General features: G+C 43.7%; 1 protein-coding gene across 4 annotated transcripts in view; it reads right to left on the bottom strand.

Moving 5' to 3' along the window:
* Positions 1–27334, bottom strand: part of GADL1 (glutamate decarboxylase like 1) — a 218292-nt gene that overhangs the window by 170839 nt on the left and 20119 nt on the right. Inside the window, exon 1 of one of the 4 annotated variants that reach the window (XM_057706388.1) lies at positions 4527–4619. The exons of 1 other annotated variant lie outside the window; for it this stretch is intronic. Coding sequence is in view for 1 of the 3 variants with exons in the window: in XM_057706386.1 (XP_057562369.1) it covers positions 1007–1043 (37 nt within the window). In the remaining 2 variants the exon portion in view is untranslated. 2 more of the 4 variants (XM_057706390.1, XM_057706386.1) reach the window with 2 other exon arrangements.

The raw sequence follows: 27334 nt of genomic DNA, 5'->3' as shown, positions 1-27334 counted from the left end.
TTACCACTGGACCTCCGGTGAAGTCCCTGAAATGTTTCTTGCAGCACAGTGATTCTTGCCTTACCAATTACTGTGCAAAATTCCCTGCCCTGAAAATGACTGGTCTGCAGGGAACCCTAGCCTGTGCACCTGCCTCACCAAGCCCCCAGAGAGTTTCAACTTAAAAAGCAACTTCATTAAGTCATGTTCAGTACAATCTGAAAGGGTTATTAATGCAAAGACGAGTTATTCCTGGAGGAGTGCTCCTCCTAAAGGGTCAACAACTAACTAGAAAATAGCAATAATGATGACCTTTCAGGGCAGGACTTCTGAACCAGGGGTAACCCGAGGCAGTTAAGGGGTCAAGTTTGAAATCTTCAGTAAAAGTGCAAATGGGTGAATAGGTGAATTCTGATGGGAAAAAAAAAGTATTTCGTCACCTGTTCAAAGCAACCCGAGACACTTCCTCACAGAATCATATAACCATTATTTCACAGTAGAACTAAATGACACCCGAGTTCTAAAGCCCCCCACTCCCAAGCGCTAATCCGAAGAACATGAGAGCATCACTCACTCTGTAAGATCCGGTAGCCTCTTTTTAACGCCTGTTGGCGGGGAGAAGGGTGGAGGCGGGGGTGGAGGGGTGATGCCCAACACAACCCAAAGTAGAAATGAAACCATCTGCTAAAGGAAAGGGGCTCCCGCTGTGTCTTAGAGATACCCGTGGCAGCAGGCCAGACAGTGAAACCCCTCTGCGTTCGCTTTGACAAACCAGCCACAGGGCGCACTGCTTTCCCTGCGCGGTTCTCTGCGCTTTAGCAAAGTTAACTTGTTTCATTCTAAAAAGAATCCCCCTCCCCCAAACCAGAAAATGATGCAAAACTCCAGGAAAACGAAGACTTCCTACCCACACCCGCCGCCTAACGGGGAAATAAATAACCCTGCCCCGATCCACCGGCACCAGGAGGTTAGACCCCGCGTGAGGCCAGTTAACGACTAAGAGGCCTTGGCGCCCGCGATTCGTTACCGTCCAGCGGGCGCTCGCGGTCCGGGTGGCGGCTCATTGTTGCTCAGGCTCCGGGTGACCCGGGCGCGGCTCCCGCAGTCCAGGCGGCGGCTGCAGTTGCCGAGGCAGCGCCCCCCGTGGGGACCCGCAGGTGCGCGCGGCCGCCGCTGGGCGCTCGCCACTACGCTGGGAAGGCTGGGGACGCGCTCCCGCTGCCTGCGCTCCGCTGCCCGACCCCGGCGCCAGCCTCCTGAGGCCCGCGCCTCTCTATTAATACTTGCCGAGCTGCTGGCGGCCGGCCGCCCGCTTGACCCGGGGCCAGGGTCCCTCTGCCCGAGCTGGGAAGGGCTGGGGGATGGTGTGCGGCGGCGCGGGGCATTTGCCCACGTGGGAACGGGCAGGGTGCACCCCCAGCAGTCCCCTGAGGTACAGACTGGGCACGGCGGGTGGGTGAGCCTTGGCCTGTGATTTTCCCTGCGTCCAGCTTTTTGGAGTCACCACCTCGCAGGGTCTGATCTGGCCGGAGATGCCCTAAGCTAAATCTGATGCCGGCTCCAGGCCACCAGCGCTGGGAACCTATTTTAGGGCAGCCGCCATGAACAGGATCCGCTACCCATTCATTCAGGTCTGCCTTGACATTTAAGAGTTCCACAAGCAAATGCCTTGCCCCGGATCCGATTTCACCCTTTTGCCTCTGCAACATTCCAAGTTTGAAGAAGGGAAGGCAGTCGCCACCCTGTCCGGTGGTGAAGAGCAACAAGAGGCGGTGAATTCGAAAGGCCCCTTTTTGTTTGGTCTTTAGACTAGATGTGCACAGCACCATCGTTCTTCCAGCAAGCCTCTGGAAGTTGGGCTTCAGCTATGCTCCTATTGTAATTTTAAATTTAATCAGCGAGGGCTGCGTTTTTGTCATCCCTCCAACAAGTTTTATGTTTAAAGTTAAATTCTCTTAGGAGCTTTTAACCGAGGCTGTTGAGATGATAGGAGCAATTGGTTAATGCCATTTCAAAGCACACTGATGACAACTACATCATAGAACTGCATTTGTAATCCAGATCCTTCAGGGGGCTAAAAAAAAAACTCCTGGTTTACTTCTGCACAGAGCCTAGTGTGGTTTCTTAGCAGGTGAATTATTTCCTCTGGCTGCATAATTAAAGTCCATATCAGTGAAGACAGTGCAGCCCTTTTCTCTCAAATATGAACTGATGATTCCTAATATACCTACAACTAGAGTTATTAAAAATATGAAAGTTAAGACCCTGCAGACAAATTTTATGAAGTTTTGAGACACCTCCCCCCATCTACTCTTTCGTATGCAGTTTCACTGATAAAGGAGAGATCTAGTGATGGAAGCCTAAATAAGAACATCAGGAGTTAACCTTTGGTGACTCTATTAAAAAATATTGAAAGGAATATACACCCTGGCAAGTTTTTCGTTTAATTTTTATCTCTGTAATAAGTGGACCCTCTCTACCCCAGCTCAAAATAGTGACCAGAGTCAGCCACTGCTAAATTATATCTCTCTCTGTGTGAGGCAAACCAGGACCAACTGGGCCGCACTGGACAGTAAAAATGTCAGTTTATAGTCCTGCTCCCTCCTCTCCCCTGCCCCAAGCAGGGAATGTGCCATCCCACATTGCTTAGCTCAAAAACCAAAACCTGCTCCATGAGCTCACCTCTTACTGGTTTATCACCAGTCTCATATTTATTCCTATAATAAAATCATTGTGTTATATTCCTTCTTGCTTTCATTCTTCAATTACTCGGCCCTTCCCTGGTGCCTGTTACTAGAGAATTCAAGAAACATCCTGCCCTCAAGTGCTTTAGTGTAGCTGAGAGACTAGCTTCAAACTAGCTAACTTTTCTCATCTATTTTATGTTCTATGAAAGATAAGAGGCACTGAGGAGCCGCAGCTGAGGGGATGGTTAACTCTACTTGAAGGATTAAGAAGTGTTTCAGCCAGTAGTGACGATTTTCATTAATGATAGTAGCTATTGTTTTTAAACATGTACTATGAGCTAGGTACTCTGCTAAATGCTTTTCTTACATTCCCTCCTATAATCCTTCTATGAATGGGAATTAGTATTATACCCTTTTTACAGATGGATAAACAGAGGCTCAGCTCTAGTAATTTGCCCAGAAACACAGAGGGGAAGCATTTCAGAACCATGATTGGAAGGCAGCTTTCTGCAATTACAAAGCCTGTGCCCAGTGTCTACACTGGTTTGCATTAATTAGCAAAGATACTTTCCACAATCTTTGGTAAGAGCTTTTCACCAAAACCCTTCAGGAAAATGGATCCCTGGAGGGCACACAGACAGGCCAGTTGGCATTGCAGGGAACTGGACTGCGCCCCAGCAGTCATGGTTCCCTCACAGAGGAGCGTCCACATTTCATAATAAGGCGGGACCCAAATATTCGTCTTAAGAAAGAACTTGGTGGTGGGGAGGGGGCGGGGGGGGGGGGGTACTTCCCAAGTGGCTCAATGGTTAAGAATCCACCTGCAATGCAGGGAATACGGGTTCTATCCCTGGGCTGGGAAGATCCCACATGCTGCGGAGCAACAAAGCCCGTGCACCACAACTACTGAGCCTGCACTCTAGAGCCCGTGAGCCACAGCTACTGAGCCCATGTGCCACAACTACTGAAGCCTGTGCACCTAGGGCCTGTGCTCCGCAACAAGAGAAGCCACCGCAATGAGAAGCCTGCGCATCGCAACAGAGTAGCCCCCACTCACTGCAACTAGAGAAAGCCCAAGCACAGCAATGAACACCCAAACAGCCAATAAATAAATAAATAAATAAATAATTAAAAAGAAAAAAGAAAGAACTTGGGAATCGGTGTCCCAGGCAGGACTGCTTTGAGAACTGCATTGATTTGTTCATAAATCTGTTCATCATTTGTTGAGCACTTACTCTATTACACACACTTTGCTGGAAGCTGATTTCATCTCGACAACAGACCCCCCTAGGAATGCTCCAAGGAATTAGGAATTTACATCCAGAGAAAGAAAAAGGGAGTTTCTCTAGAAGCAGAGTTGGTCGGCCACTGGGCCAATTTATTCGAAGTTGAAAAACGTCCCTTTTGCTGGAGAGGACGTGAGAGAGAAGAAAGAAGATCCTGTGCATCTATTCCAATGAGAAAACTTCTAGCAGTCACACCTGCCCAAGAAGGCCCACAAGTTGTAATAATCTAAAATTCTGCCGCCTGCTCAGCTCAGGGGCAGTAAAATGTAATGATTAAGAATCTAGGCTTTGTGCCAGACAAATACTACATTCAAACGCTGACCTGTCAGATCCTGGGTCAATGATGATCCAATATGGTGAATCCAGTACTGTCCAGTGAATGAGTAACTTGGGCAAGTTTTACGGTATAAACAGTATAAACCCTATAGAATTTTTGCATATAATCTGCGTATTGGTAAAGAAGTACTTTCAGTTGCCAGTAGTAGAGACACAAATTAGCAGTAATTTAAATAAATTATTTTTCTCCCTTAACATGAAGGTAGTGGAATTAGATGGCCTACAGTTGGTATTGTACCTCCATGTTTTCATCAAGGACCTAGAAATCTTCTCATTTTCTGCTCCAGTGTCCCTAATACAATCTTCAGCCTCAGGACGTCCTCATGGTCACAAAATGGCTCCCAGAACTCCAGACTGATTCATGTCCAAACAAGGAGAAGGAAGGGGGAAAGGGCAAAAGTAACACCTGACAGCTTAGTCATGTCCCTTAAAATAACTTTCGTGGAAGCCTTATCCAACAACTTCCACGTAAAATTCAATATATATTCCCTCTGCAAGAGAAGCTGGTAAATTCTCTGTGTGTGTGTGTGTGTGTGTTTTAACCTGGGCATTTTAGAGATTCTGATATCCAAGGAAAGGCAGCCAGCAATCTCTGCCACAGTTAGAAAACCATTTGACACAGTGCCTGGCACAAAGTAAGTTTAAAGAGAGAGGGACAGAGACACACACACACACACACACAGAGAGTAGCTGTGTTAGGGAACCAAGAAGATCCCCAAACAGATGGTAACAGGACTGTCTGAATGTGTGTCATGTTGGGCAGGGCGGTGGGGAGTTTGGGTCAAGCAGGTATTTTTCATGAAAGAACATTCATTTTATCAGTTTCAAGCAGAGTTCAAAACTGCCAGGAGACATCATTTAGATTATAATCAGCACAATTTGGTGCTAAAAACCTGAGAAGGAACTCAACTTAGATAAAGAACTCTAGGCCAAGAGGAAGAAAAACTACAATTCACAGAACAAAAGTGGAGAGGTGGGAGAGAAAAAATGAGAAAGAGATCTACCATTTACTGTTTTCAAACAACCTAAGTGACATCTAGCTACCTTAAGAATTTTTTTCTTTTAACAAGCACTTTATTAGGAGGATATCAAGGGTGCCAGACTTGACTGGAGGTTAGAAACTCAGACTTGGAAGTCAAGCAAGAGCCAGTTCTGAAAGTTCAATGAGGCAGCACAGCAGGCATCTTCTGCAGTGACAGGTCTAGCCAAGGATGCCCCCCACTCCCAGAAAACTCCATTGCCACCCTCAGACCCAACCTCAAGTACCCAGACAGAATGCAGCTTATTTGGGTATCACTTGATCAAATCGCCGGATTGGCCAGCCTGGATCCAGTGGTGCAGTGTCCCAGGGAGCCAGGCTGTGTTGCGCACTTGGCACGTGATCTTCACAAGAATCCGAGAAGCAACTGCAGGGGTTGAGAGCGAGTCTTCCCCAAATGTGCCAAGGGCATAATTGTGAGCTAAAGGCCATCAAGACCCTGTGAGTTTAAGGGAAAGTAGCGCCCCTCCCTTAACTACCTAGGAGAACTTAAATTGGGGATTTTTCCCAGAAAAGAGTCATTACTGAAGATAAATGTTATCTAAGTGGCTCCATCTATACAGCAGAACAAACATCTAATTACCAAATGTCTGCTCTTCTTCTGATCATCCTGTGAATTGCCTCCTGTCCTTGGAAGCTCCAGGCCCCTATTCCATTCCTTAGCTCAGAATGGCATATATACCTCATTTTACCTGTCTCTCAAACTCTCATGTATGCGGGGTTCCCATACGTATGAAATTAACATTGAGGTTCTTCTGTTCATGTGTCTCATGTGAATTTAATTCTTAGACCAGCTGGAAGGGTAAAGTTTTCTTCCTCCTCAACGTAATGATACTACTTCCATTTTATAAATTTTAAATTAGGCCTTTGCCTAAGGCTACATGCTTAGTAAGCAATAAAGCTGGGATTCAAACATGCATTTCAAGAGCTCTTCTTTTTTCCATACATGACACAGCTCCATGCTTTGTATTACCCGGATTTGGCACCATAAGAAAATATCTGCCTCACTGGGCTAGGGTCAAGGGTTTTGGAGGCTGACATGGGGATGTCAAAAGTCATTTGACATTCAACGTGGTTCTTGCAGCTAACAGATGATGTAGACAATAGTTATTTGTCCACTGATCAGTTCTTCATTCAAACAACTCTTTTTGCGCTTTGATGATGTGACAGGCGCTGAGTTAAATGTGGCACACAAGTAAGACATGGTCCCTCAAAGAGCACTGTCTAGAAGGGGAAATAGATGTGTGAACAGTTAAATCAAAATGTGTTGTGTTAGAGCAACAATAAAAGTAGGTACGAAGGTATGTACAGAAGCAGTGGTGATCAGCAGCAGCTAACTGTCAGAATGACCTGGTTTCGCTTGTAATAAATAAGCCCTCAAGTCCCTGTGGTTGATGACAACTAAGATTTATTTCTCTTTCCTGCTAAATTTCCATTATGAATCTAGCGCAGCTTTCATCATCACCCAGCCATGACCCAGGATGCTGGAGCAGCCTCCTCCAGACCGTTCATGGGCCTATCATGCTCTGTCTCTGTTACAGGAACAACAGCCATTATTTCTGCTGATGGTTAATTAGGCAAAGAAAGTCACATGGCCAAGCCTGACACTGATAATAATCTTCCCTCCGGGAGGGGCACTGAATGTTTATAAACAAGGATATAGCCACCTGGGAGAGAGTAGCTTCCCCAGAGAGGAGAAATAAGAAGTGACTGGGAGCAACGTGGGCTCTGGAATCAGCCTGGTTCAAATCTCACATCTGCCACTTGCTTCATAACCATTGGAAACTCACAAAAATTAGCTAAGCTTCCTTTTCCTTGACACTTATTATAAAAAGTAAATAAAACAAACATTTAGCACAGTGTCTATAATACTTGGATATTTATGTAGAAACACAAAAGATCCCAAATAGCCAAAGCAACCTTGAGAAAGCAAAATGGAGCTGGAGGAATCAGGCTGCCTGATTTCAGACTCTATACTACAAAGCTACAGTAATCAAGACAGTATGGTACTGGCACAAAGAAAGAAATATAGATCAATAGTATGGGAGAGAAAGCCCAGAGATAAACCCACAAACATATGGTCACCTAATGTATGACAAAGGAGGCAAGAACATACAATGGAAAAAAGACAGCCTCTTCAATAAGTGGTGTTGGGAAAACTGGACAGCTACATGTAGAAGAATGAAATTAGAACACTATCTAACAGCATATAGAAAACAAACTCAAAATGCATTAAAGACCTAAATGTAAGACCGGACACTATAAAACTCTTACAGGAAAATATAGGCAAAACACTCTATGACATAAATGACAGCAAGATCATTCTTGACACAGCTCCCAGAATAATGGTAATAAAATCAAGAATAAACAAATGGGACCTAATGAAACTTAATAGCTTTTGCACAGCAAAGGAAACCATAAACAAAACAAAAAGACAACCCTCAGAATGGGTGAAAATATTTGTAAATGAAGCAACTGACAAAGGATTAATCTCCAAAATACACAAGCAGCTCATGCAACTCAATACCAAAAAAACAAACAACCCAATCAACAAATGGGCAGAAGACCTAAATAGACATTTCTCCAAGGAAGACATACAGATGGCCAACAGACATATGAAAAGATGCTCAACATCACTAATCATTAGAGAAATACAAATCAAAACCACAATGAGGTATCACCTCACACCAGTCAGAATGGTCATCATCAAAAAATCTAGAAACAATAAATTACTGGAGAGGGTGTGGAGAAAAGGAAACCCTCTTGCACTGTTGGTGGGAATGTAAATTGATACAGCCACTATGGAAAACAGTATGGAGGTTCCTTAAAAAACGAAAAATAGAACTACCATATGATCCAGCAATCCCACTCCTGGGCATATACCCTGAGAAAACCATAATTCAAAAAGATACATGTACCACAATGTTCACTACGGCACTATTTACAATAGCCAGGACATGGAAGCAACCTAAATGTCCATCAACAGATGAATGGATACAGAAGATGTGGCACATATACACCAAAAAGGAATATTACTCAGCCATAAAAAGGGATAAAATTGAGCTATCTGTAGTGAGGTGGATGGACCTAGAGTCTGTCATACAGAGTGAAGTAAATCAGAAAGAGAAAAACAAATACTGTATGCTAACTCATATATATGGAATCTAGAAAAATGGTACTGATGAACCTAGTGGCAGGGTAGGAACAGAGATGCAGACGTAGAGAACAGACTTGAGGACACCAGGGGGAGGGTAAGCTGGGACGTAGTGAGAGAGTAGCAGTGACACATACACACTACCAAATGTAAAATGGATAGCTGGGGGGAAAAAAAGATGGCGGCAAAGTAGAGAGACGTGGAGTGCATCCCTCTCCACAGATGCATTGGGAATGCACGGAAGGACGCAGCAATTCTCACAGAGAACCAGCTGAACACCAGCAGACGGCCTCGGACACCAGAAAGGACTGCGGGGAGCCCGACACAGCCGGTAGGGAGGCATCTACGACGGCTCAGAGAGGGTGAAGCGGCGGAGCTGTGGCAGATGGGAGGGAGTGAGAAACATACGGAGGGCCCGCAGCGCAGCTCAGCGTTCCCGGACCGAGACATCGATCCGCAGCTGAACGGAGGAGCCAGGAGCGGGAGCGTGGGAACCGGAGAGCTGGTTCAGGGTGAGAAACATTGTTGCCGGTAGGGTGATGGACCGAGAGGACAGGAGGGAGGAGGTCCGCGGAGAGGAGTGCCCGTCCATGAGAGCTGCCCGGCCATGATGGCAGCTGGAGGCTGCAGGCTTGTGGGCGGGGCGGGGAGGAGCCGCGCGCGTCGCCTCTCCCTCTCTTTCGGTGCCTGTGCAACAGGCAGTGGAGAGACCACAGGCACCGGAGAGACGCCTGTGGGCCACCTAAGGCGCTCAGGGATAACAAGCACCCTCAGGCGCTTGGGCGGGGCTAGATTAAAACCCCTTGCAAAGCCAGCAGCAGGGAGGCTGCAGAGAGAAGAAAAAAAAAAAAAAAAAAAAACAACAGCAACAACAACAACAAAAACACCCAAGAGAGGCCCAACTCTAAGACTTTCTGTTTACGCCTGAGCCACCAGCATCCCTCTGCAACAGGCACCTCCAAGCCCAACTGAAACAACAGTGCGCCACTGCTCACTCACTCCCAGGAGAAGGAGCCACTATTGTACCCTCTCCCTCCCCACACACCAACACTTACAGACGAACAATAAAGGAATCTCTGCTGGTCACAGAATAACGCAAAAAAACCCAAGGCAAGGAGAAGGACACATACAGCTGAGACACTAAGGAAACAGAAATAGTAGTATTAATAACTATTGAACTGGTCCATTCTGGGATCAGCTCTGGATTTTTCTTTTTTTTTTTCTTTTTCTCTCTCTCTTTTTTTTTTTTTTTCTTTATTAAATACAATCTTAGCCCTAAGGGATCTACAAGTTTTATAACATAATTTTTTAATGATATTTTTTATTCCTTTTTTTTTTTTTGCCTTTTTATATACTGCTATATCTAGCTAAGTTTTTGGTAGTACGGACAATATATCTCTCATACTTTCCTTTCATCCCTATCTTTTATACATTTCTATTCTTTTCTTTTTATTTGCATATTTCCAACCACAGTACGCTCTTCTGTTCCCCTTCCAGCCATTTTAAGTTTATTTTATCTTAACATACTTATAAGCAACACTAGCGGTCTGCTCAGACTCCTTGCTCTATTCTCCAGATGACGCACTGCCTTGGTATTTAATATTAGGCTTTTGTCTTTATCTTAGTTCTTAGTACAGTTATCTAATTACATTCTGAGAATCTCCATTCTCTCTGGTGGTACTCTGGCTCTTTTCTATATTTGATCCTAGCTTACAAAATCTCCCTGGATTAATGTTTCTATGTGTAAGGTGTTATTTGTTTGTTTGTTTGCTTTTGCTTTTGTCTCTGATTTGTTCTGTTTCAGTTGTCAATTTCTGTTGGATTTCTCTTTGAATATCTGATAGCACACTGGGGTTCTGTCAGGTTTTTCTAGAGCCTTATGTCCTAACAGATTCAGTAACTGTGTGTCTTATACATGTATGTGTTGCCTAGACTTAATATTCGTTTAATCCAATACTTGGACATTAGTCTGAGGCTTGGACAGTCTTCTATAAACACCTCTATCACCAGGACAAGCAACCCCAAAAGTTTGGACAACCATGAGGAAACAAAGAAACACCATGCAGGCAAAGGAGCAGGAAAAAAACCCACAAGACCAAATAAATGAGGGGGAAATAGGAAAAATGCCTGAAAAAGAATTTAGAGTAATGATAGTAAAAATGATACAAAATCTCGAGAACAAAATAGAGAAAGTACAAGAAACAGTTCATAAGAACTCAGAAAAACAAACAGCAATGGATAACAAAATAACTGAAATTAAAAATACTCTAGATGCTATAACCAGCAGAATGACTGAGGCAGAAGAACGAATAAGTGAGTTGGAAGATAGAATGGGGGAAATAACTGCCACAGAGCAGGAAAAAGAAAAAAGAATCAAAAGAATAGAAGACAGTCTCAGAGACCTCAGTGATAACATTAAGCATACCAACATTCGAATTATAGGCATCCCAGAAGAAGAAGAAAACAAGAAAGGGTCTGAGAAAATATTTGAAGAGCTTATAGTGGAAAACTTCCCCAACATGGGAAAGGAAATAATTCACCAAGTCCAAGAAGCATAGAGAGTCCCATACAGAATAAACCCGAGGAGAAATACACCAAGACACATATTAATCAAACTAACGACAATTAAACACAAAGAAAAAATATTAAAAGCAGCAAGAGAAAAGCAACAAACAACATATAAGGAAAACCCATAAGGATAACAGCTGACCTTTCTACAGAAACTCTGCAGGCCAGAAGGGAATGGCAGGATATACTGAAAGTCCTGAAAGAGAAAAACCTACAGCCAAGAATACTCTACCCAGCAAGAATCTCATTCAGATTCGACAAAGAAATCAAAAGCTTTCCAGACAAGCAAAAGTTAAGAGATTTCAGCACCACCAAACCAGCCTTACAACAAGTACTAAAGGAACTTCTCTAAGGAGGAAACACAAGAAAGGAAAACACCTACAAATACAAACCCAAAACAATTAAGAAAATGGTAATTGGAACACACATGTCAATAATCACCTTAAATGTAAATGGATTAAATGCTCCAACCAAAAGACACAGACTGGCTGAATGGATACAAAAATAAGACCCTTCTATATGCTGCCTACAAGAAACCCACTTCAGACCAAGGGATACATATAGACTGAAAGGAAAGGGATGGAAAAAGATATTCCATGCAAATGGAAGTCAAAAGAAAGCTGGAGTAGCAATCCTCATATCAGACAAATTAGACTTCAAAGTAAAGACTATTACAAGAGACAAGGAAGGACACTACATAATGATCAAGGGATCCATTCAAGAAGAACATATCACAATGGTAAATATCTATGCCCCCAATATAGGAGCACCTCAATACATAAGGCAAATGCTAACAGCTATAAAAGGGGACATCGACAGTAACACAATAATAGTGGGAGACTTGAACACCCCACTTACATCAATGGACAGATCATCCAAACAGAAAATAAATAAAGACACACAAGCTTTAAATGACACATTAGACCATCTCGACTTAATTGATATTTATAGGACATTCCATCCAAAAACGACAGGCTACACTTTCTTCTCAAGTGCACATGGAACATTTTCCAGGATAGATTACATCTTGGGTCACAAATCAAACCTTGGCAAATTCAAGAAAATTGAAATCATATCAAGCATCTTCTCAGACCACAACGCCATGAGACTAGATATCAATTACAGGAAAAAAACTGCAAAAAATACAAACACATGGAGGCTAAACAATTCACTATTAAACAACCAAGGAATCACTGAAGAAATCAAAGAGGAAATCAAAAAATATCTAGAAACAAATGACAACGAAAACACAACAACCCAAAACCTATGGGACGCAGCAAAAGCAGTTCTAAGAGGGAAGTTTATAGCAATACAGTCCTACCTTAAGAAACAAGAAAATTATCGAATAAACAACCTAACGTTACACCTAAAACAACTAGAGAAAGAAGAACAAAGAAATCCCAAAGTGAGCAGAAGGAAAGAAATCATAAAGATCAGAGCAGAAATAAATGAAAAAGAAAGGAAAGAAACTATAAGAAAAATAAATAAAACTAAAAGCTGGTTCTTTGAGAAGATTAACAAAATTGATAAGCCATTAGAAAAAAAGGGAGAAGATGCAAATCAACAGAATTAGAAATGAAAAAGGAGAAGTAACAACGGACACCTCAGAAACACAAAACATCATGAGAGACTACTACAAGCAACTATATGCCAATCAATTGGATAACCTGGAAGAAATGGATACATTCTTAGAAAAATACAATCTTCCAAGACTGAACCAGGAAGAAATAGAAACCATGAACAGACCAATCACAAGTACGGAAATTGAGGCAGTGATTAAAAATCTCACAACACACAAAAGCCCAGGACCAGATGGGTTCACGGGCGAATTCTATCAAACATTTCGAGAAGAGCTAACACCTATCCTTCTCAAATTCTCCCAAAATATTGCAGAAGGAGGAACACTCCCAAACTCATTCCACGAGGTTACCATCACCCTGATACCAAAACCAGGCAAAGATGTCACAAAAAAAGAAAACTACAGACCAATATCACTGATGAATATAGATGCAAAAATCCTCAACAAAATACTAGCTAGCAGAATCCAACAGCACATTAAAAAAATCATACACCATCATCAAGTGGGGTTTATCCCTGGGATGCAAGGATTCTTCAATATACGCAAATCAATCAATGTGATACATCATATCAACAAATTGAAGGATAAAAACCATATGATCATTTCAATAGATGCAGAAAAAGCTTTTGACAAAGTTCAACATCCATTTATGATAAAAGCTCTCCAGAAAATGGGCATAGAAGGAAATTACCTCAACATAATAAAAGCCATATAGGACAAACCAAAAGCCAACATCGTTCTCAATGGGGAAAAACTGAAAGAATTCCCTCTAAGAACAAGAACAAGACAAGGGTGTCCACTCTCACCATTATTATTCAACATAGTTTTGGAAGTTTTAGCCACAGCAATCAGAGAAGAAAATGAAATAAAAGGAATACAAATTGGAAAAGAAGAAGTAAAATTGTCACTCTTTGCAGATGACATGATATTATATATAGAAAACCCTAAAGCCTCTACCAGAAAACTGCTAGCACTAATTGATGAGTTTAGTAAAGTAGCAGGATACAAAATTAATGCACAGAAATCTCTTGCATTCCTATACACTAACAACGGAAGAGCAGAAAGAGAAATTAAGGAAACTCTCCCATTCACCATTGCAACCAAAAGAATAAAATACCTAGGAATAAACCTGCCTAAGGAGGCAAAAGATCTGTATGCAGAAAACTTTAAGACATTGATGAAAGAAATCAAAGACGACACAAACAGATGGAGGGACATACCATGTTTCTGGATTGGAAGAATCAACATAGTGAAAATGTCTGTACTACCCAAAGCAATTTACAGATTCAATGCAATCCCAATCAAATTACCAATGGCATTTTTCACAGAACTAGAGCAAGAAATCTTACGATTTGTATGGAAACGCAAAAGACCCCGAATAGCCAAAGCAATCTTGAGAAGGAAAAATGGAGTTGGTGGAATCAGGCTTCCTGACTTCAAACTATACTACAAGGCCATAGTGATCAAGACAGTATGGTACTGGCACAAAAATAGAAAGGAAGATCAATGGAATAGAATAGAGAACTCAGAAGTAAGCCCAAACACATATGGGCACCTTATCTTTGACAAAGGAGGCACAAGTATACAATGGAAAAAAGACAGCCTCTTCCATAAGTGGTGCTGGGAAAATTGGACAGCAACATGTAAAAGAATGAAATTAGAACACTTCCTAACACCATACACAAAAATAAACTCAAAATGGATTAAAGACCTACATGTAAGGCCAGACACTATAAAACTCCTAGAGGAAAACATAGGCAGAACCTCTACGACATCCATCAAAGCAAGATCCTTTTTGACCCACCTCCTAGAATCATGGAAATAAAATCAAGAATAAACAAATGGGACCTCATGAAACTTAAAAGCTTTTGCACAGCGAAAGAAACCATAAACAAGACTAAAAAGCAACCCTCAGAATGGGAGAAAATAATTGCCTATGAAACAACGGACAAAGGATTAACCTCCAAAATATACAAGCAGCTCATGCAGCTTAATACCAAAAAAGCAAAGAACCCAATCCACAAATGGGCAGAAGACCTAAATAGACATTTCTCCAAAGAAGACATACAGACGGCCAACACACACATGAAAAGATGCTCAACATCACTCATCATCAGAGAAATGCAAGTCAAAGCCACAATGAGGTATCACCTCACACCGATCAGAATGGCCATCATCGCAAAATCTGGAAACAACAAATGTTGGAGAGGGTGTGGAGAAAAGGGAACTCTCCCGCACTGTTGGTGGGACTGTAAGTTGGTACAGCCACTATGGAAAACAATTTGGAGGTTCCTTAAAAAACTACAAATAGAACTACCATATGATCCAGTAATCCCACTACTGGGCATATACCCAAAGAAAACCAGAATCCCAAAAGAAACTTGTACCATCATGTTTATTGCAGCACTATTTACAATAGCCAGGACATGGAAGCAACCGAAATGCCCATCAACAAATGAATGGATACAGAAGATGTGGCATATATATACAATGGAATATTACTCAGCTATAAAAAGGGATGAGATGGAGCTATATGTAATGAGGTGGATAGAACTACAATCTGTCATACAGAGTGAAGTAAGTCAGAAAGAGAAAGACAAATATTGTATGCTAACTCACATATACGGAATCTAAAAATGGTACTGATGAACTCAGTGACAAGAACAAGGATGTAGATACAGAGAATGGACTGGAGAACTCGAGGTATGGGAGGGGGCGGGGGGTGAAGGGGAAACTGAGACGAAGCGAGAGAGTAGCACAGACATATATATACTACCAACTGTAAAATAGTCAGTGGGAAGTTGTTGTATAACAAAGGGAGTCCAACTCGAGGATGGAAGATGCCTTAGAGGACTGGGGCGGGGAGGGTGGGGGGGACTCGAGGCGGGGGGAGTCAAAGGAGGGAGGGAATACGGGGATATGTGTATAAAAACAGATGATTGAACCTGGTGTGCCCCCCCCCAAAAATAAATAAATTAAAAACACAATGGAAAGCTAGTGGGAAGCTACTACAGAGCACAGGGAGATCAGCTTGATGCTTTGTGAAGACCTGGAGGGGTGGAATAGGGACGTTGGGAGGGAGGCTCGGGAGGGAGGGGATATGGGGATATATGCATACATGTGGCTGATTCACGCTGTTGTACAGCAGAAACTGACACAATACTGTAAAGCAATTATACTTCAATAAAGATTAAAAAAAAGTACTTCATAAATGTTAGAAATTATTTGTATAAAGAGCTGACATTTGAGAAATGAACACAAGTGTATCATATTAGGAAATGAGGTATTTTAAATGCCAGTTTTCCAGGCAGAGAGACCAGCATGGGAAAAGTGTTGGCATCAATAACTGGGTCAGTGTTTCTCAGAAAGGCTAAAGTGGGGAGACGGAGGTGCCTGGAGATAAGGTCCTGAAGAACCTGTAGACCATGTTTAGAAGCTTAAACCTTCTCCCGGAGGCAATGGAGACCCAGTGAAGAGTTTTAATTTGGGGACAGACGGAGAGAGGTAGTGGCATTATGGAATATGGATGGAGGGTGAAACCAGAGGTGAGGAGACCAGTCATTCCTACAATCCAGGTGAGAGATGGCAAAGTGCTCCCACCAGGGAGGGACAGTAAGAACTGGGAGGAGAGACAGGAAGGAAAGAGTAAGAAGTATGTACAAGCCATGTGTGTCAGGAGCCTCTGTCTGACTTCTCCACTTCTGAAGTCCCAAACCCAGCACATCATCAGGCATGAACCAGGCCCTGAGTAAGGCGCTCTTAAGTGAATACATCAGCAGGACTCGTGGTGTGACTAGACTCGAAGTAGGGGTGGGAGGGTCTCCTTTCTCTCAGTGTTTTCCAGATTCCTGAGCTCTCCAATTAGACTCACCTCCTCTCTCAATCCTACATCTTGGATGGGAACCTGAAATCTATATTTTTAACAAGCACTATTGATTAGAGGTGAGAAACTAATGACTAACATGAGAAATCCTGCTAAACTGATTAAAATATTATCAGCCAAGAAGAACAAGGGAGCTGTGTATGTCAGTGAGGTACCATGAGGTTATCTAGGACTTGGTATTCCTTCTTCTGTCTTGGGCACTCATGTTTGTATTCTAGAGGACTTACGTTATAGTTACTTATATCATTTAAAAAATAAATATCTTTGTTGTAAGCAGTGTGGCTTCTTCCACCCACTAATACACTGAGTTTTCTGGAAATTCCCCCACTGGCTCATAATTTGGGTTTGATCAGAAAGTCAGTGGCAATATCTCTAGAATGTTCCTTCTTGGAGTGTGATCTGCAGACCAGGGCCAGTCTGAAAAGTGCTCATAATAGAAACAGCCTGTTGATATGCTGGACCTGGAGGCAGTTGTGGAGGCAGCTCAGTGCCTTCTAGGCTGTGCGGCAGCCTCTCTGGCATCACCCACTAGATGCCAGTAGCACCTTCCTCTCAGTCTAGACGACCAGCAACATCTCTAGACATTGACAGATGTCCCCATGGGACAAACTCGTCCCGGTTGAGAACCACTTCTTTATATCAACTTGACAGACTAATTTTATGTCTGATGTATCAAATAATATGAAAATCAAATTGGGACTTGCATTATGTATATCTTTTTGTTCCATTTTTTATCATATTATCATGTTTTACTGTTAATTTATCATATTTTACTATTTAAGACAGATTAAAAACATGGTCCTTCCCACAGATAGTTTAGAACACACTGATACAAAAGGTCACTGTTAAAATATAGAAGTGGTCCTTAGAGGAAAGGGTACAGCCTGGGTTATCCTTCATCTCTCCACCATAATAACCAAATGTTACAAGGTGACTTTTGAAGAAATTAACTAGCCTTTATTTTTTATGGTTTTGCTCCTGTAGCCAGTGCGGGAAGTCTCCAGCACTCTGTTGCTACAGAGAACTAAAGCATCCTCTGTGAGAGGAAGCAGCTCTCTTGTCTCTCCCAAGACAGATAAAAACTTGCTGGGGAGAGAATAGGCCAACACAGAGACAGACCCTAAAATTCTTAGGACAGAAAGGCCTAGGTAAGAGACACAAACCACCCAGCCACCAGCTGCATTTGGCCTACAAACAGGTTGTTTTTGCCTTCTACCTTGATTTCTTAAAAAAATCAATTGCAAACTCTTTCTCTTGAAAATCTCATTCTCAGCATCTCTTGAAAAATCAGAACCTTTTGGTCACAGTGGGCCTGCCTTCCCTGATGGTGTCAGTCAGTGGAAACTGAAAAGCAGCCACTGTCCTCAGCCCTCTTCTGCCGTCCCCTGACAAGCCCACCTCCTGGCACATGTGGGCATGAAAGTTGGCAGTGCCTGGGCTAGGCCTACAGGGCAACTAACTGGATATCTGGAGAAACCAAGAGGGCAGAGAATTTGACCTTTGGGTGTGGAAGGAGATGGGGCCGGTGACTCCCCAAGCCTGGCGGAGGCAGGTCAGAGGTTCAGATGGTTGCGGGAACTAGGTCCCCTGGCCTGGATCCTGCATGTTAGAGACAGGCAGGCTCAGAAGGGGCTGGCAGTACAGGCACCTCTGTAGAGGCAGGCAGATTGTGTAGCCCTGATCTTCCTGACTGTTCCAGTGGAATCTGAGCCATGGTTCTAGTCTGCCTGGGCAGTGATGACCCCCACCAGCTGGTGTGTGGGACCCTCTTCCATCACCAATTACTCAGTCTTGTAAGACCCAAGATTCCCCTGCTACAGAATGCCTAACCAACCTGGCAAGTGAGTGCTCGAGCCAAACTTAATGGATCTTAGGAAAATAAGCAACTGTGACATTGATTGCACTCTGGGTGCCAGAGAGCAACTGCCACCTGTTAAGAAACACTTTGTTAGTATCTACCATGTACAGGCTCTGAGGCTACAAAGACAGATCAGACCAACCAGTGGTCTTTGTCCTGCAATGCTCTCAGCTGAGGAGTGGAGACAGATGTGTAGAAAGATAATTAGGTCACGTTGGGTAAGTGCTGTTTCAGGGGGTGAATCAAATCCTGCAGCAGCCAGAGCATGAGTAATGGTCTCTGCTTGGAGAAACTGGGGCTTCCCAGAGGAGATAGCATTCAGCAGGGCTTAGAAAATGAGACAGCATTTACCAAATGCAGAAAAGAAAGTCATTAGCCAGAGGAATCAGCTTGTACAAAGCCAGAGGTGTGCACGTTTGCTGAAATAAGCAGCAGTTCAGGGTGGCAAGGAGGGGGGGGGGGGGGGCAGGGCACAAAGGAGTAAGTGGTGGGGATCTGAGAAGGGGGTTGGGGTAAAGAGGTCTTCAAGTCAAGGTGTTCAGACATAAGCTTGTACACTGAATGTCAACTCAATGAGGTATATTATTAACTTTGTTTCTTTGGAAGTCAAATCTGGTGACATATTAAAGATAGACTAGGCAAGAAGAGCTAGAGATGGACAGAACAATTCTGAGGCTATTTGTAAACCTGAATTAAGAAATAAGGCAGTAAGGAGGCATTTTCTAGAAAGCTCAAGACTTGCATTAAAAGTTGGGGTGGAAGAGAGAGAATTGACTCAGCTTTCTGACTTCGGAGACAGGGTGGATGATGAAGCTATCAACAGAAAGTAAAAAAATAATAAATAGCTAAAATCGTGTTTGGGGAAGATGCATCAATACTGAATTGTTTGCGATAAATTTGAAACAACTGTGGCACCTCCAAACGCTGCTTTAAGATAGGGCACTAGAGTTTCCAAGGGCAAGAGAATGAGGAGGAGATACGAGGACAGAGTTCACGGATGGTGGGTGAAGCCACGTGCAAGGCTGACACTGCCAGGAGGAGGAGAAGAGAAAGGCCAGGACAGAACCTCAGTCAGGGAGCCCCGGAATGTAGGAAGCCAACAGAGGAGACGATGCAGCAACAGGAGGGAGGAAAGACACTGGAGAAGTGGGAAAGCAAAGCCTAGACAATAGAAGCAAGAGCGAAGTGCTGTCAGGAGTGGTCCCCCTACTGTGCTTGCAGAGGCCAGGCTGGAAGAGATGGGACAGAGCGACGCAGAGGCTATCAGAGACCTCAGTCAAAGCCACATCAAGGGATGGTGGCGGCCAAAGCCGGGATGTGATGGGCTGAGGTGCAACCCAAGGGTCTGTGGAAATAGAGATGGCCAAGGTGGACTATTAATTCGGAAAGCTTGATGTTAACAATGAGGAGAGAGTCAGAAGCATGATGCGGCCCGTGCTGTTGCAGCTTTGCCTTGCTTTTCAGACTGGGGCATGGACTTGAGCACATTTTCAGGGAGAGGGGAGGACCTGGTGAAAGAACCAGGCCGACAGGACAGGGGAGAGGGCTCTGGGTCGTGCGCCAGTGAGGCCACTGTCTGGCCCTGAGGGAGGGACCAGAGGACAGCTGGTTTCAGAGGGATCACTGGAGGGAAGCTGACCTGAGGGAATGCCTCTGGAAAGCCTTTCACTGGAGGAGGCGGCAGGGAGCAGGGGTGCTCCCCCGAGACTTGTTAAGCCCCAGCAGGCAGGTGCAACTTCCCCAGGACCCACCAGGTCAGAATCTCTGGGAGATGGGCCCAGAGCCTGCATCTGAAACCAGCACCTGGGGGCCACTGTGTGTGACAGGGCTTGGAAGGACAGTGAAAAGAGTGGCTTCTGAGCCAAAGGGCCCAAGTCCAGCTCTCATCTCTGCCTCTAGCCAGCTGTGTGATCTGTGGTCTCTGTGCCTCTTCTGGAGCGTGATGATGACAGCACCTACTTCACAGAGGGACTGCTGGGAAGGACGAGTGGGCCTGTGGAAAGCACTTACAGTTGTGTCTAGCACGTAAGACATGCGTGTCAACTGGGAAAACACACACAACTCAGAAGTTAAGAATCATGTTTCATTCAGCAGACTTGCTGGGGACTTAAGCCTGGGAGACAACCTCTTATATCGCTGACTGATTGCTCTGAAGAAGTAAGGGAGGAGTCAGGATATATAGGGGGTTGTGCAACAAAAACCAGATAGTTATAATATCAAAAGTTTACTGTTAATTAAAGAAAACCCACCATCATAAATTAATGAATTTAGTTCTTCTCTGTGTGTGGGAAGATGCAAGAGTCTGGGCTCACTGAAATCATCCCTTTGATGAGCACCTCAGCTATCCAGGGCCAGTATTCTGTTTTTCTTCATCCTGAGTCCCCTCGGGGTGCACAGTCAGGGCGGCTGCAGAGGCTGCCCGCTTGATGGCTGCAACACCTCTGTTTACTGATAGGCAACAGTCTTGGTCCACATGCACAACAATGTGAACATTTATTGTTTTTATTCCATGCCGTCTGTCATAATAATTCTGTTTATAGTTTTCCCACAAATCACCTGAGGTAGTTTGTTAAAATGCCAAATTTCACTGCTGAGACTCCAGAGATTACGATTAGACCAAGACCAACTTGGTCTTGGTCTAAGGTGGGGACTTGAAGCTCTGCATTTTAAACAAGGCCTTCCTCTGCCCAGGTGAGTCTGGTGCCAGTGGGCACAAGGACCACAATTCTAGAATCACTGCTCTGTAGGACTGGCCCCCAGGCTGGCTGTGCCTCATTCCCTGCTCTGCCCAACAAGGGAGGGTCCAGATGGCCATGCAGTCTCAAGGGACCTCACAAGAGCCCACTGAGAGAAGCGGAAGAGCTGCCCCTTAGAGCTAACTGTGATGATTCTAAAAACAGCTTTCACTTTTGCCAACCCTTGACTCTCAAACTACTTTCACCCAAATTAGTCATTTATCTGCCTTAACTGCTATGGTGTTTTCTTTGGAGGCAAAGAAACTTTGAAAAGAGATACGTGTGATTAGGTAGGAACTAAGTTTCAGGGACATGGAGTCATTTTTTGGTGTATTTATAGCACAGCTGTCCCTGTGTATGTTGGTTTCAAACCTGACTTTATAAAAAACAAGAACTGTATGAAATGTAAAAGGGCATGGCAAAACAAGCATTTTCTTCCTATTGGGTAGTGATTCCACAATTTCAGCTTGAGTACTCAGCAAAGGGATGGTTATTTATTTTCCTAAATAAAAGTAATGGAAAAAAATGATTAGAGGTGAAATTAGATTCCTCCTGGCAACTCTATGTAAAGAAGGGTAATTGGAAAGGAGAGGCCAGGTGGCTGGCCTTCTGCGTGCAATGCAAATAAGGTTCCTTGCTTGCTGGGGTTTTTTCTGGGCAACTTTTAGTTAACTTACCCTGAGAACTGGGGTCTCCTGCTGAGGAAAGGGGTGGCCTAGCAGGTCAGCTTCTGCTCTTCCCCAACCAGGATTGATATTAATTTACCAGGGTTCTCTGTATTTTGGATTAAAAACATTTGCACTTTGCTGGCTTATGAGGCTTCTACAATCATTGACCCGAGGTTGTAAGCGTGCTGTCTGAAGCCATCGCTGGTCCATAGCAGTGCTTTCCTTGGCTTGCATACTGTTTTTAGCGTTTCTAAATAATTGCTAGGTTTTTTTCTTAATTAAGAGAGTTCACATTAAATTCAGGTTTCAAGCTCTTAAAAAAATACAGGGTCATGACCCAGATTCCTGCATGTTTACAATGAGTACCCACTGCTCCCTTTATATAGGAAAGGTAGTCTCTGCATTAAGTGCCCTGTGCCTCAGTTTCCTCATCTGAGAAATAGGGTTAATAATTCTGCCTGCCCCACAGAACTGTGGTGAGCAAGGAGCTGCTAAACATACAACACTTAGTGCCTGGCTTGTAACAAGTGTCACAGTCTCCATCCAGCCCAATTTATTTAAATTGCTATCAGGCCCTTATATGTATTTGCATTTGCGACTGTTGCTATAAGCCATGCAAAAGATAATTGATACAGAAATTTCTGGAAAGCAAAGGAAGTTAGTACCTCCCTGCCAAAAACTACTGGCCATAGGGAATTTAAGATCTGAGAGGACCAAGACTAATCTGCTGAGGAAAAGAAGTAAAGAGGCCAAATCTGTAACACATTCTAGACCTCAGAACACTTTTCTTGTTAAACTCTGCAGTGTAATTTTGCAGCTTTGGGATTTCTCCCTTTTGTTTCTCTCTTCCCCTGTGTCTGCAGGTACTAAAAATCATTTAAAAACCTCACACAATTTTGGATGTGTTCAAGAGGAAGTAAATAAAAGATCCAAGACCAGACCATGATCCTAAAAAATTCCTACTGTGAAAGGAGCTTGGGCCCAAGCGACACCGCCCCCAGGAGAGAAAGGCCCAGCAGAAGAGGTACCTACCAGCTGGAGTGACACTGCCTTATCACCAAGGATCGACCTGTCTTACTGTGTTGGGCGTTTTCATCCATCTTCCCAGATCCTACCCCCCCCTCCCCCCCACCCCCAACCCTGCTCTGTGCCCAGGAGGCTGACCTGGGTGGACAGTCCCATTGGGCATCCCCACCTTCTGGGGTCCAGTTGGATTCAGCCAAGGAGGGGCTTTGGCAAGAGATGGTGGGGGTGGGGGGAGTGTAAGTTTCTTGCGCTCCCCCCATTGGTTTGCTGCAAGCTGGTTGTGTCTCCCCACTGATGACCCAAGTGGCTCCTGCCACACAGCCCCCTCCAAACAGCTAGTATCTCTGAATTCCTGACCACTCTCCCCCCACGCCTCTTTAGGCAGGTCCAGGATGACGAAGGACCCACTGCTGCCAAGCCCAAGGTTACCACTCCATCCTTCACGTTCCCTAACGCCTGCTGGCGCCACAGAGGGAGATCCCTCTATTAAACACTCAATTGCTCCCACGCGGATGGAGGTGGCATTGGTTCCTCATCAGGACCCTGACTGATAAACGTGTCTACTTCATAATATCCATCACCACTTACATCTTGTGTGTGTCTAAGAACAGGCCTTTCACATTTTTCTGAACCATGTCTCTAAGGATAAGTTACTGGATTTCCTTCCATTATTATCCAATAAGAAATACTCAGTAAGCTGTAAGGGGTAAGTTAAGCAATGTGCTAATCAAAATATTAAATGTGAGGGAACGGTGACTTTTAAACAGTAATAATATTAATCTACATGAACTTTTGTCTACCATTACTTTGAAGTAATGAGGATGGCTGAATGGATAAAGATGATGTGGTATATATACACCATGGAATGCCAGCCATGAAAAACAATGCAAGCTTGCCATTTGTGACAACATGGATGGACCTTGAGGGCACTGTGCTTAGTGAAGTAACTCAGAGAAAGATAAATACCGTATGACACTTATATGTGGAATCTTAAAAAACAAACAAAAAATACCAAGTTCATGAATACAGAAAGCAGATTGGTGGTTGCCCGAGGCTTTGTGGGGGATAGGGAGTGGGCGGGATGGGTGAAGAGGGTCAAGAGGTACAAATTTCTAGTTATAAACTAAGTCATGGGGATGTAATGTGCAGCGTGGTGACTACAGCTAATAATACTATATTGCACATGTGAGGGTGGCCAGCAGGGTGGATCTAGAAAGTTCTCATCATAGGAAAAGATATTTTTGTACCTGTATGTGGTGACGAACATTGATTGGACTATTGTGATCACTTTGTGATATATACAAATATTGAATCATTATGTTTTACACCTGAAATTAATGTTTTATGTCTATTACATCTCAATTAAAAGATAATACTTCAGGACTTCCTAGGTGGTGCAGTGGTTAAGAATCAACCTGCCAATGCAAGGGACACGGGTTCAATCCCTGCCCCAGGAAGATTCCACATGCCATGGAGCAACTAAGCTCGTGCACCACAACTACTGAGCCTGTGTTCTAGAGCCCACAAGCCACAACTGTTGAGCCCGTGTACCACAACCACTGGAGCCCATGCTCTGCAACACTGGAAGCCACCACAATGAGGAGCCCGTGCACCACAATGAAGAGTGGCCCCCACTCACCGCAACTAGAGAAAGCCCATGTGCAGCAATGAAGACCCAACACAGCCAATACATACATACATACATACATACATACATACATACATTTATTTTAAAAAAAAAAGCTAATGCTTCATTGTCTGTGTGCCCCTTTCTGCCTTGGGCCATGAGCACACCCCTGTCTTCCCCTCTCCCCTGACCATGGAGCTCACATATTTGGGTTTTCAAATACAAGGGAGAGCTTCTACATCATTGAAAGTGAAGGAAAGTCTCTACAGTAGGTGAAAGATTAGGGTTGCAGTGTCCACTGCGGTAGCCACAGGCCACACGTGGCTTTGAGCAACTGAAATGTGGCTGATCAGAACTGAGAGGTACTGGAAACATAAAACGTGCTGATTTCAAAGACTGACTGGGAAAAAATGTAAAATACCTCATTAATAATGTTTTATATATTAATTGCATGTTGAAATTATAAACTCTTGAACAGACTGAGTTAAATACAATATGTTACTGACATTTTTTTGAAAGTCATGATAAATTAGAACTGTTTTGTGTCCCTCTCACTTGCCTGCAGCCCCAGGGTTTATTGAACAAGAGAGAAAGGGCAGGGTTAGAGCTTACACTTGGTACATCGATCGAGGATGGCCTTTGAGCCACGCGTTCAAAGGTATGTCACCCCTATGAATGTCTTCTGTAATGTGTGCCCGGGTGGGAAAGAGATTCTGTGTAGTATAGATGACAGCCAGGGCCACCTGTCCTTTGAGATCTGCATAAAACTCTATGCAACATTAGATTCGCATTAAGAAGGAAATCACGTGTCTTCCTCAGATCACTTCTAATTCTCTCTCTTCTTATTTCCACAAGTCTTTCCCCTTGTGTTTTGCACTGACCCATGAGTGGTCAATATCTCTTTTCTTGATGTTTCCTCTAGCCTCTCATGCAACAGGCAAAGCTCTTCTGGAGGTTTAAGGAAGGGGAGAGGTTCCCATCACACCAAGGTACTGGGATTTCTCACTGGTAAGGCAAGCAAGGCAGAGAAATCATGTGTTTTAGATGTGGGGGGGATCAACATGCAGTAGGGACACTGGTTCCCTTTCGGTTTTCGCCTGTATTTTATCAGTCAGAAATCCAAACAGGAGAACAGAGGGAGGGAGGCCGGTGCAGTCAGGTTGTTTATTCTCCAGGCTTGAGAGGTCACCTTAAGAGGCTGTTCCTTCATAAAAGGTCACTGTTCCTCTCAAGGTAGCTGACTCTACAGAAAACTCTTTCAGCCTGTGTCATCGGCCTAGGATTTGTACGACCTGTTTTTACACTATCCCTCATGGTTCCCCTAAACCCTGGCGACAGCTTTATAATTAGTCCTTTTGTAAATTCACCCTCCTAGAATTGTCCTTATTTGAATATGTCACCTATTTCCTGTTGAGATCTTAACTGATACAGGTTGCAAATGGAGATTACATTCATTTCAGTGACAGAAGGCCTCTATCCCAGGGGATGAATCCTGATTGGTCTAAACCATCCCTGGTGATCTCAATCTTTGTTACTAATGATTGGTCTAGGCCCTAGATTCTAAGGGTCCCAATAAATGTAAGCGGAGTCAGCTGGGGGATTTCCTTTATTAAATATAAAGACAGAATTTCATGATAGAAAAAAATTGTCCCTGCTGATTCCCTCTTCCTGTGGATGCTGGTATGAGTACCTGATGCCTGAAGTTGCAACAGCCACCTTGTGACCACGAGGTGGCAAAAACAAAAATAAGCAAAAACCAAACACACACACACACACACACAAACCCCTAGCATGTCCAAAGTGTCAGAAAATATATATATATATACACTGAGAAAGAAAGTGGACCCTCAGTGACATTTCAGAGCCACTGCATAAAACCTGAAGCTGTCTACTTTGGATTACATTTTGGGTGAGATGATTGCCTTTACTGCTTAAGCCACTACCTGATAGAGAGAGGGTAGTGATTTGATTACAACAATTCTCCATTCTCCAGCTCAGGCTGAGATGAAGTAGGGGTCACAGAATACTGAGTCTAAGATGAAGGAGGCTGTACGATGATTTGCCCACATCCTTCCAGCTCCAGAAGGTAGAAAGGCAGGCTCTTCCCCACCCATCAGACCTGTGTAATTCCTGATGTAACATCAGAGTCCACTGCCTCAGAAGCTTCTCTGTGTTCAGGATCTGACCTCCACTGCCAGGTCACCCTAAGAGAGTCCTCACTCATGTTTCTAAGTCTTTTATTCTAGATTCTTGATTATGTCTCCTCAGAGTCCTCCAGAATCTGGCCTGACCTGAACTAAGTGCATTTGCTGAGCTCTCAGGCTCTTACCCTGGGCCTGTCCATTTGGAGGTTCTAATTACCAATTGCCTCTGAAAGAAAGAGTCCTTCTCCACATAGGAGGAGAGTAACCAACATTTCTTGAGTACTGACACAAACCAGGCACTGTCCTAGTGTTTTACGTATAGTATTTCTAATCCCAACAATCCTGCAAGGTGGGAACTATAATTATACCTATTTTATAGGGAAAGAAACCGAAGTTTATAGATGATAAATCACTCAGGTTTGTCTTAGACCTAAGTCCATTTGTTTCTGCCGAGTTTCCCCTATAAAATAGGTGAGCTCCAATGTGCAAGCGTATACCTGAGTCACATTTGCTATTGTTCCATTGGCCAAGGCCAGTCACATGACCAAGTCGTGTATCGGAATAACCATTCTAGAGAGTGGCTACAGGGAGGCATGAACAAAGTGGACATCAGTGCGATAATCCACCATATGGCATAAACCTAAAGACGTACACAGTCTGTAAGAGGGATAAGAAATTCTAAAAGAATAAGAGATTTGAATTACGCAAAAAAATTTAAATAATTATAAAGGACCAAAGCATATAAGAAAACCAATGCTTCCCTAC

Source organism: Hippopotamus amphibius, chromosome 13 (genome assembly GCF_030028045.1).
Source record: "Hippopotamus amphibius kiboko isolate mHipAmp2 chromosome 13, mHipAmp2.hap2, whole genome shotgun sequence".
Lineage (NCBI taxonomy): Eukaryota > Metazoa > Chordata > Mammalia > Artiodactyla > Hippopotamidae > Hippopotamus > Hippopotamus amphibius.
The sequence above is the reverse complement of the archived record's forward strand: the minus strand, read 5'-3'. Positions and strand labels throughout refer to the sequence as shown.